General features: G+C 38.7%; 1 protein-coding gene across 3 annotated transcripts in view; it reads right to left on the bottom strand.

The window, feature by feature from the left end:
• Nucleotides 1–12,204, bottom strand: part of NRG1 (neuregulin 1) — a 1,105,519-nt gene that overhangs the window by 165,528 nt on the left and 927,787 nt on the right. For all 3 annotated transcript variants that reach the window (XM_049631635.1, XM_049631636.1, XM_049631637.1), the window contains exon 2: nucleotides 9,454–9,631. In XM_049631635.1, coding sequence (XP_049487592.1) covers nucleotides 9,454–9,631 — 178 coding nt within the window. The remainder of the gene's footprint in view (nucleotides 1–9,453; nucleotides 9,632–12,204) is intronic.

Here is a 12,204-nt window from a genome sequence, read left to right on the forward strand (position 1 = left end):
TCCCAGGTGCCCCCACTAAAGGCTTTTTAAAGTCACACCTCAGACTGACTACTTGGGCTCTTGGGATGATAACAGGGAGAGAAGACAGCAACTCAAAATTATATGCAAAGCTCACATAAGTTACAACTTCCTAGTTTTATAGTGAAGTTTCTAGTTGTCTTGGCAGATAATATTATTACTCAAATTTGATCAATTGTCCTAATTAATGAAAACTGAATTCCTACGATTCTCCTCCAGTCTGTTGAACTGAACCACCCACCCAGTCCCATATGTAAGCCTTACGGCCTTCCATCATGGTGTTTCCCTTGTGCCATTTCTTCTTCCTAGAAAGGGGGTCCCATATTTGTACCCATCAAGATATAAGCTGACCTTTAGGGACCACCTTAAGTGCCAATTCTTTCATCAAAGCTTTCATGATCATGTAGCTGGTACTGCTCTCTTCATTGTCTAAATTCTGATGGTCCTCACAGTTCTTTCAGTATATCTTATTTTTCAAGCTAGGACATATGCTTTGGAGGGGGAGTCCATAATTTAAACTTCCGGGTATCCTCAAAGTTCTATGAGGATATGCCACTGTTTTGTCCTTGGTGTATCCTCAAACATTACTGGATGAATGTGTGAACAAATGAAGAAAATATTTGGATGCTCCCACTTAAGCTCTCTCCAAGACCTAATGTTCCTAATGTTGGCTGCAGGAAAGGAGGCTGCAATATTAAGAGGGCACAGCAGTGGGAGGAGGTCCAGACCAAGGCAGCAATGGTCAAACCAACATGTGGACTGAAAAATTGCTGCATTAGTTGTGACTTAGTACAATGTCAACAAGTAAACTTGAGAAAACAAAACAAAGTGTACTGTATTCAAATAAATTTGGAAAACATGACATTAAACAAAAACAGGCTTTTTTTTGTCTTGTTAATCCTACAGGAACTCTCCAAGTCTTTAATATGCTAATATACTCTGACTCTCCAAGAGGGGAACATATTTAGTGACTCTCAAACTTTTTTGAAGATGGAATCCTTGTCATCCACATGGCGTATCTGTTCACATTTCCTGAATACAATGGTCACAGAACAAAGTTGATAAGAAGGGGACCTAATATAATAACACCCTTGTTTACCCATGTAGTGGGGAGGACCACCAAGGGCCATTTATACAGCAATATTCACATATTAATCACACAGGTTCTCCACAGAAAAGTTTCCCTGAAATATATCCCTGTAAACCAAAACAGAACAATCTGAGGGCATGTATCTTGGCAAATCGATATTAAGATCTAGTAATAAACTATCACAACTTGTAAAATTATGAAAATACAATAATATTAGGACATTATCCCCATCAAGTTCTGCTAACTTTTAAGCCTGGTTTTGGAGTATTCAAATCTAGTGTTTTTCCTAATGAGTTATCAGCTATTTATACAACTTTGTCCATAAACACCAAGTTTCCTTTATGACAGACACCAATGAAGAATAGTGAGAAACAATGTAATAAACACTATAATAAGCTTGTTCAGCCCAAAGTAACATAACTAGCTGAAAGAATTTTCTATGGAACCACTAACAATAACTGATAGATAAATCATGAAGAATGTCAGGTTGAGGAATAATATCCTGGTTTTCAACACAGAAGAAAGAGTGGATTCCCGGGCACCTGGGTTGCTCATTTGGTTAACCATCCCACTTCAGCTCAGGTCTTGATCTCATGGTTTGTGGGTTTGAGCCCCTCATCAGGCTCTGTGCTGACGGCCTAGATGGCTCAGTTGGTTTAGCATCCGATTCTTGATTTCAGGTCTGGTCATGATCCCAGTGTCATGGGATGGAGCCCTGTGTGGAGCTCTGCACTGAGCATGGAGTGTGCTTAAGATTCTCCGTCTCTGTCTCTGTCTCTCTCTCTCTCCCTCTGCCCCTCCTCCCCACTCGTGCCCTATTTCTTTCTCTCTAAAATAAAAAAAATTAAAACATAAAATAAGAAAATGGTAACTTTTCTTGTTCAGCCCCTAAACTCTAAATTATCACAATAACATCCCAAGAATATACAACACTCTGAGATACAATGATTCCAAGAACACCCCTTCTTTCCTATTTACGTAAGTTAAGGAGGAGTCCTTAATGATATGTGAGGAGTTCCTTCTCGGCCCTGTGCCATTAACATTTTTACTAACGAACTGGATCAAACTATAAGAAACATGGTAATCAAATTTACAATTAAATTGCCTTGAAGGGTTAGTTCTTAAAAATCTTCCTAATAGACCTACACAGTGTTTCCTGGAATATTATTCCAAGTAATGTAATAAATTTTATGCTTGAAAAAGAGAAAGAATAAGAAAAAAAAAGAAAAGAAAAATTTTCTATGCTCAAATAAATACTGCATTGAACAAAGTTAAATAGATTTCTTTACAACAGTACCTCTTAGTGGTTTTTATGCAAATATGTGCTATGAATTTCCAAGGCAAGGGTGACATGTGGCTAAGGTATCCTTTCCATAGAGAACCCGCTGGGAATTCTAGGACTGAACATCAATCGGCCCAGAGCAAGGTTCAGTTTAATCAAGACAAACATAACAAATACATTCCAGCTCAAAAATCAGTAGCAAAATACAGGCTTGGAGAGATGTGCCTTGACAATAATATATACAGAAAAAAGGATTTCAATTAGCCATGAATTTAACATTATTCCATTTTAAACAACTACTAAAAAAAGAAATAAGAAAAAAGAAACATACACTGTTGGGCCATATTAATATTAAAACAGCATAAATCAAACCGGATAAAAGTCTCAATACACTGCTCACAGGCGGGATCACATCTAGAATATTTAATTATGTTTTGAAGTGGCATTTGATGAAAAATATCAATAACTAGAGGACTTTAGAAGAGGTTGATCAGTGTTGAATAGAGCTTACAAATCTTATCACTAGAGAAGATTCTGTTAAAGAAACAGAGGTCCTACTGGCAGGCACCTATGAACATGATATGGATAGCTTTGTAAATACATTTCATGGTCACCTGGAAAAGAAAACTATCTGGGGAGGCTCTTGTGGAATTATGTCTTACAGGAAAAAGAAGGCATATTTTGAGTGTAAGGAAGAATTTTTGAACATTCAAAAATGGGGAGGGTGTCTTTCTCTTTGGAAAGATTCAAGTCTGGATAACCACCTGTCAAGAATATCTCTATGCATAGAAAAGATTAAATTAGATCAGTGGTTTCAAGTATTTTGAAAAAAAAAATCCTGTTTTAAAGTGAAAGCTTAAAACAGAGCCTTATATTCAAAGCTATCATGAAGAGACAAAGATGTTCAGGTCAAAGTGGCTGGCAGCCCATTTTCAATCTGAAGATTCTTCAGGGACACGATGGGAAAAACATTTATCCAGATGATCATTAAGATCCTTTTGAATTCCAGTGATACATTGAACTATGAGAGTCTTCAATCGTTAGGTCCTAGAGTAAGGAACAGGAAGCAGGAAGAGAGTAGAAATAGAAAATCCTTTCTTGAAAATTATATATTGCAATGATTTGGGGATTTGATAAGTATGGTCACAACAGTTTTGTTTTACTCTCTTTAATAGGCTACCGTATGCTCTCCATAGGAAGGAAGTTAACTTGGAAAAAGGGTGACTTCCCTTCCAATCATAAAATGAACCTTTTGCTCTTTAATCAACGAGTTATCCAGAAATCTGGGAGGGGTTGATGTTTTAGTGGATTTTCACTTTCTAAAAGTATTAAAAGAATTAACTCATGTAAAGTGTTTAAATGCACTCCCAATAAATGTTAACTCTTATTACAGTCACATTCTATATTCCTGCAATATTTAGACTTCTTATGAGCATACATTACTTTTGGATGAAGAAAAACAATGCTATGTAAAAATAAAGTAATACAGACCGATTTAAAGACAGAAGTTCTAAATATTAATTTCTCTTTTTTTAACATCAAAATGCAAACTCTGTTCTTTCAATAAGTACTTACTGACAAAATGGGCCCAAGGTTCCAATAACTACTATCTCCTTTTTCTTAGTTGGCTTGATTCTTCCACCACAGTTTATAGCCCAAGGCAACTTTAACGCATATGGGAATATCTCATCAGTTGATTGAATTCCATTCCTCTGATCTCTAAGGAATCCTATATGAACTCTGTGAGTGTGTGTGTATGCGAGTATGTGAGTGTGCTTGTGTGTGTGTGTGTGTGTGTGTGTGTGTGTGTGTTCAACACAGTTTCAGACACTGTTGACCTGTCAATAAAGAGAAGGATACAGAGCAGGGAGAAGCAGCTATCATATACAGTACTAGGGACTGCACCAAATGCCTCACATAAACCCTATGAAATGGGCACTGACTATTCCCATTTACACCTAAGGAATTTGAGATTTCCTTATAATATAAAATTAAAATGATCTGCAAGAACTGTTCAGCTGATAAAAGAAAGGGATGCATGTGAACGTTTTCTATTATACAGTCAAAGACCCGCAACAATTGTCAACAGAAGAAAGCATTCTTTTAAAACTTTTGCAGAAATCTGACCAAACCAATTAGATCCAATTTTAAACAAAAGTAAAATACGTGAGAGTGGAAAAGAAGAGCTGAGGAAACACTATGGGCATCCAAAGGAGCATGCCACACACACGACAGGAAGTCGGCCTTTCACGAGGCTAACGTAGAACAGATATTTCAATGAGGCCAGTCTGACAGCCTCAAATATGAATCTGTCACACTCCAAGCTCTTTAACCAGTCTTCTTGGCCAAAACTATCCACCCGGCAGAGGAAACAGAACAAAAGGATAAGCAGACACATAACACTAGGGCATTTTCCATTTTTTAAAAATTGGTTCCACCCGTTGCTTCGCCAAATAAAATAAACAGCCTCAAACGTAAATTCGAAATCGTAGGAAGAACATGTAAGAATGTATGTCATTAGTAGGAGCAGGACAGAAGGGCGATAAGACTTTACAAAATAATGGAGATTGCTTATTGCTGTGATGTCTTTTCCTAACGCTAAGGGATTAAAGGGAAATTCTGGCTGCAATGTACCATCTAGATTCTGTGAAAAAGAAAACCTAGACTAAGGATTGGAAAAGAGTCAACATTTTTCTTAAAATAAAGACAATCCCAATGAAATCCTAAATCTCACACTACAATTCACCTCTGCTTGGTTGATCAAAGCCGAAGATAAAGTTTGAGTAACCAAGTAACCAAGGCAAAACGTTAACAATTTGAATATGTAGGTGAAACTGAAAAATTAGAGTGTTTTTTTATGAAAGACCATCACCCAATGCCTAAGCATGTCTCCAGCCCTGTGTTGTGGCTTCACTATATGTAGAAAAATCACCAGTAACTGAAAAGACAGCAGGCATAGAGTCAGACCTAGTTCAAATCCAAGCTTGAGCATTCATTAACATTGGACATACAGCAAGAAACTAAACTTCCCTCATCTTAGGACATTCATTTTTTTTAAAAATGGGTATAACAATAATAGTATCCATTCTCAGGCGCTTAGGTGGCTCGGCCTGTTAAGCATCCAACTCTCGATTTCAGTTCAGGTCATGATCTGACAGTTTGTGGGATCCAGCCCCGCATGGGGCTCTGCGCTGACAACACGGAGCCTGTTTGGGATTCTCTCTCTCCGTCTCTCTCTGCCCCTCCCCCCAATAAATAAGTAAACATTTTTTCAAAATCGTATCCGTATCCATTCTCTTATACGTATAGGACAAGTTGAAATAATAGGGCACCTTGCAAATGTTAATTAAATTTAGATTGAGTTTGGTTCTTTAGCCTTAAAAAAAAGTTGACAACACTAATGGCCCACTTTACACAAAGTGTCTTATTTTTGGAAGATCAAATATGTTAAAATGTTTCGCCAAGAGTAATTTACAGTCACATAACCTGAATAAAACGCCTTTTCTTCCATTTAATTCTTTCCAGCAAGGCTATTGTTTAAAAGAAGTAATTTCTGAATATTGGCCTTTCTGGTATAATGGGATTTTATTAACATGTAGACAGTACTCTTAGCTGTCTGGACCTATGAAGCCAACATGAAAATGCTTTTCTGAATACTGATGACTCTTTTATATGTCATCCAAGCCATGCAACAAATTACCTCTTTAAGCATATACATACTGTTTTCACCTTATCTACTCAACTTCATTTGCTTCTCCCCAGGCATCCTTAGACTAAATACTCGCAGTCTGAAGATGCTTTGTTCTATTCCCTCAATCTCTTCTCCCTCCCCTCCTCCTCTCCTTCTTTCTTGGAAGCCTCCCCTGTCCCTGCCTGGGTCCCCTTGCACTTCTTGCTATGACACCCAATGACTATCGCTACTGTAGAAGTTAAGATGGAATATTTTAACTGTTCAGCAACTCTCTCCCCTCTAGACCACCTGCCTCTTAAGAACAGGGAGCATGTCCTCCATGTCTGGGTACCTGGCGTCTAGCCCAGGGTCTGACACACAGCATCTTGTCCCATAAAGGACTGAATTCCCATCGACTCGCCCACTGGCCTCTCTACTGTCCTATAAACAGAACTTGCGGGACGCCTGGGTGGCTGAGTTGGTTAAATATCTGACTTTGGCTCAGGTCATGATCTCATGGTTCATGAGTTTGAGCCCTGCATCAGAGTCCACTTTGGATCCTCTGTCTCCCTTGCTGTCTGCCTCTCCCCCACTCTCTGCCCCTCCCCTGCACACACTCTCTGTCTCTCTCAAAAATAAATAAACATTAAAAAAAATTAAAAACAAAACAAACAAAAACCCAGAACTTGCTACTGACTACCGTTCTGCTCCTTCTCTGTAACTTCCCATCTCACCCTACCCACCCAGCCAGAGGGGATTCTCTCCCTTCAGCAGACAAATCCACCTCTTCATGGCTACTCCTATAGCTCTTGGGGTCTCTCCCTCTTCCCAAGCTCAGTATCAGGAACCTACAATTTAGCACCAGGCTTTACTGTATGTATGATGGGCTAGATCATTCATCAGGGGTATTTTCCCTAATTAAATCTTGACTTAGAGTAGAATTTACCTTAATATAAATAATAATTTTCTAAAAGGTCACTATTTGCAAACGGATGGGCTGCTTGAAAATCCGAAAGTTCCCCAGCCCTAAGAGTGCTTTAGCATACAACCTCGGAAACCACCATGCTTTCAGATAAGGCTGAACTCCAGAATCCCTATATGATCTGTGACCCCCCTGAGTGCAGAGATAACGCCCCATGCTGCTCCCATTTCCTCCCATTCCCAGCATAAAGCCTTCTGTGGGCACCTAAATATTACTGATATCATTTGACAGCCATGTGGAAAGAAATGAGACATTCTCCTGCATGTGAAGATAACTTAGTTTCTTACAAATGTGTCTAATTGATGAAAAACAAAGCAGACTTCAAAATCCAGTATCTAAAAGTTTTTTTTTTCTTGTTACACTTGTCAAAGCATCATAGTTATTTTTTTTCAGTTCACTTGCTCTTCCTCCTCCCCTCCCCACATGCACACAGGTTATTACACCTGTATGCTTTCCATTTTTAAAAGAAGGAGTAAGGCATTAAAGGGACCCAAGGAACAGATCTGTGTTCCGGCGTAGTTTCTTACTCGTTGTATGACTCAAGGCCAGGCAGAACATTTTTGTTTTCCATCTAAATTTCTTAATATGCAAAATTAGTCACCATGTACAGTTCAACTTCCCCTACTACCTATGGGAATGTTGCAATAAGTAATATTATGTAAAAAAAAAAAAAAAAACCCAAAAAACAAAAAAACCACACCATGTCACTTTACAGAGTTAGTTTTTATATCTTTGGAGAAGCATCTGTTGCAAATGCAATCCCTACTCTTTTGTCCAAGTCAAGAGATCCTGCTGACACACTAAACAAGGAGACTAAGCAGTGTAGTTAATAAAGCCATGGAAACTAGGGGGAAAATTCACTGATTATGGTTATTAGAGCAATTAAACACTTTGGGAAGATTAAATTAAATTTCCATTATAATCACTTTGTTTACTCTTGCTTCATGACTGTGTGACAATTCTTTGGTAGGTGTTCTAGAAAATCAAAGTACAGGAGGAGACTCTTTTGTTGTTGCTGCCAGTATCACATCTGGGATGTCACTGGAATCTGCGGAAGCATGAGCAAAGAAAATGTGATCTTTGGGGCGCCTGGGTGGCTCAGTCAGTTAAGCGTCCAACTTTGGCTCAGGTCACGATCTCACAGTCCGTGAGTTCGAGCCCCGTGTCGGGCTCTGTGCTGACAGCTCAGAGCCTGGAGCCTGCTTCAGGTTCTGTCTCTCCCTCTCTCTCTGCCCCTTCCCCACTTGCAATCTGTCTCTCTCTCTCTCTCTCTCTCTCTCTCTCAAAAATAAACATTAAAAAAATTTTTTTTTAAAGATTAAAAAAAGAAAATGTGATCTCTGAGTTTGGAAGTGCTATCACATAGGTCACACTGATTAAAGGACTATTTGCAAGCAAAACTCTCACATACTTATCTCTTCCTTAATTTCAAAATGTAGTTTGATGTTAGAAGAGAATCTCTTAACTAAGGAGGTAAATAAAAATGAGGAGAATAGGAATAATAAAGGAGCATCGTTTTAGAGTAGGTATAAACCCCCCTCCAAGAGGTTATAGGAATCACAAGAAACCTTTCCAAATGTGGACCTCCACAAGGAAGGTGGGATGATTTAAGATTCTTGCTAAGATGCTCTGATGTTTTAATCTGCTACAGTGGGTGATGTAGTTTCACAGAATTGTCAGTTAAAAAAACTTATTGGGGGGAGGTGCCTGGGTGGCTCATCAGTTGAGCATCCGACACTCGGTTTCGGCTCAGGTCATACTCTCATGGTCCGTGGGTTCAGGCCCCGAGTCGGGCTCTGTGCCGGCAGCATGGAGCCTGCTTGGGATTCCCTCTCTCTCTGCCCTTCTCCCACGCGTGCTCACTCTCTCTCTCTCAAAAATAATAAATAAACTTAAAAAAAACCTTATTAGGTAGAGCTGTATGTATTAACCTCTTAACTTGAAAATAGTTGAAATTCGAGTGACCGCATTCTCTTTCCATAAATCTAGGTATTTATTCAGCTTTATCACGAAGTTGGGATGTTGATTGTAGAAGGCACTGTACTCTCAACAGCATTCGTCTTATTTTGAAGAAGTCGAATTTTAAGATCTAACATATTCCAATTACAGCAGCTACCACTACCACTAAAGCTACTTCCTTCCTTCTCCCTCCTATCCCCCTCCACGCCCTACAGTTCTCTCCCCACCCGTTTTCTTTCCTCATCCAGAAGCTGCAAGAATCAAAATTTCAAATTCCTTTCTATATAGTAACGCAATTTCTGGCCACCATAGAATGAAAAACCTTTTTCATTTACTATAGATCATGCTTTTTGATAGTAAATTTATTTATTGGGGCTGAGAATAATTTTTATTCTATTTTATAGCATTCCATTGCTAGACACTGCCTCTGCTATTATATGCATGATACTTACCCTGGCTTTTTTTGTATCTTGATGTTCTGTGGTTTGTTCTTTCGGTTTAATTCGTTCCCATTCTTGAACCACTTGAACTTGAGAGAGGAGTATTCGGAACTGGTCTCACACCGAAGCACTAGTTTAGAGCCTGCAACAGACTCCTGGCTTCTCATCTCTTTCAACCGGGGAGGCAAAGCTAAAAAACAAAAGAGAAGGAAAAAAATTTTGATCATCTTCTAAAGAGAAACATATTAATTTTAGGTGAGCTGGATCAAGACACCACTCCCAAATGTTTTACTATCTGAGAGAGAAAGACAGAAAGGGGGGAAAAAATGAGTCAACCAAAATGGATCTCAGCTTGGAGAAAAATAAAATGCCCAAATATAAAATATACTTGGGGCAGGGGAGAGCGAGGGGAACCTAGACTGTAAAATATTCTAAATGGTCAATTCCTCAATCTTTACATTTTTCTGATGCCATTAAAAATCCTGAACAGTGGTCATTTCAAAAAGACAAAAAACTATGCTAGAGGAGAATACGCAGCTAGGCCATTATGACTAATATTATTATTTTAAATTCCAGTATAGTTAACATACAGTGTTATATTAGTTTCATGTGTACTATATACAGGCCATTATTTTGAAAGTACGTTCACATCTCAGATCACAAATAATCTTCATCATGGCTCTGTAAATACGTACAGCAGGCATCATACCCATTTTTTAAATGGGGAAGTTTAATTTCAGAGACGGGTAAGTGACTGACTTGTCCACGGTTACAATGTTTCTGGAGAGTCAGAGTTAGACGATGCTATCATCAGAGGTGGCCACAGAACAAAGAGAACTCATAACTCTTAACGACGTTCCCTTCTTCAAGAAAGAAATTCTTTAGCGACATCACTTTTTTTATTGGGCCTCAGGCTGGTGTCCTCCACGCAATGAATGACCATTCCAGATGACAACCATACTCAGATCAAATTGTCAGTTTGATTGGCTTTAGCTCTTCTAAATCTTCCCAACAGAGACTGGAAGTACTTAAGCTGTGCATTACCTGGTAGAATACCTTAAGCACCTATATACCAGTCTTATTTTAAGCAAGACAGCTTAAAAGAGTATCTATTCTCTACAGAAATATTTATGGATAAAATGTTATACTCTCTGAGATTTGCTTCAAAATAAAATGGTGGCAGGGAATGGATCGGCATAAAAATGAAACAAATTTCCCAAGAAGTTGGTCCATCATTGTAGAAGTCAAGCAACAATTCAATATAGTAGGCCTGTTTTTTTCATAATAAAAGTGGGTTTTTTTTAAATAAAAGCATGATGAGTGGACCTTCCTCTGCACACGCTTCACTTAATAATCAACATCACAGAATTTGAGCTCTCAACACTGTTTCCGCTGAGTCTCAGAGAAGCCAATTACGAAGCCCACTTCTGCTCTGGTTCAGGTATTAACTTAAAACCCCAGCAAATAAGACTGGTCTCCCTGATTCAGGGCATAATGATTCACTGGGTGTGGTGACCAGGACACCAAGGACAGCCATCAGAGCCATATTAGACACAACCAGGAAACCAAGTTCCCTTCCTACTCAGGGTTTGATTGTTTTTCTACATTTCTGCCCTTAACCAAGTAAATCAAATGTCAGGAATAAGCATAGGAAGGTTCCTACAAATTATAGCAAAAACCATTTGAATGCTGTGATTTCTTAGCAGTGCTCCTAAAAATCACGTCCCCTTTTTATTTATTTGGAGCCTAGGAGATGTCGTGGAGAAGTTGGCACTTAATGTGGAGACACAGCGGCAAGGTAGAAAACTCATGTCAGCTGTTCTTAGCCTTTGATACCTGATTATTTTGTCTGGTTCTTATTTTCTGACAGCTTGAGAATAAGATTTACTCTAAACAGGTTTTACAGGAGTCTTCCTTTTTAAGCTGGGGTTCATGCATCTCTGTTTTGGAGGTTTTTAAAGACAGACTAAATTCTCATCTCTCTGGAATAGTGTCTGTATGTTCTTATTAACTCTTTAAGGCATCTTCAATTTTTGTTAAGCCCAGTGAAGGGTGTTAAAAAAAACAAATCTGCTGTAGCTAAATGGCACCAAAGAAACTGGTTTACACGTATTAAGAAAAATAAATCGTCTCACTATTTTATGTATAAACTAAAATAACTAGCTTGACATTTTTTTGGTTTTCACTGAGTTTTACATTTAACTTGGCATGCCACCCAGACTCTCAAGGTTTAGTCCCTTGCCTTTAAGCAAAATGTTTTCACTGAAATATTCCAGATATCCTTAACTCCCAATAAGCACCAGGTCCCGTCACCCCACAGCTCTAGACAATTGCTTATCAATATAGCCGGAAGAGAAATGTACTAGACTTTATGCTCTTGAGTTTGACTAAACAATTTTTCATAAAATCATGTGCATCTTTTTCCTTTTCTCTCATTCCCTTTCTCTCTCCCCACCTCTTCTTCCCCTCCTGTTCGTCTATCAATCAATCTCTTGGTTTCAAATGTGAGAGAACAAATCAGACAAATTCAAAATGGAGGGATATTCTGCAAAACAGCTGGTCTAGGCTTCAGAAGTGTCGGTGTCACGAATGACAAAAGAAGACCGACCATGAGAACCGATGCAAATTCAAAAACATGACAAGTAAATGCAATGTGCAGCTGTCACTGAATCCCGTGTCGTGGAAAACACTCTGAAAGATAGTAATGGGACTACCTGGGAAATACAAATCCGATATCGTATCAACACGAAATTTCTGTGATCA

The sequence above is a fragment of the Panthera uncia genome, chromosome B1 (assembly GCF_023721935.1).
Source record: "Panthera uncia isolate 11264 chromosome B1, Puncia_PCG_1.0, whole genome shotgun sequence".
Classification (NCBI taxonomy): domain Eukaryota; kingdom Metazoa; phylum Chordata; class Mammalia; order Carnivora; family Felidae; genus Panthera; species Panthera uncia.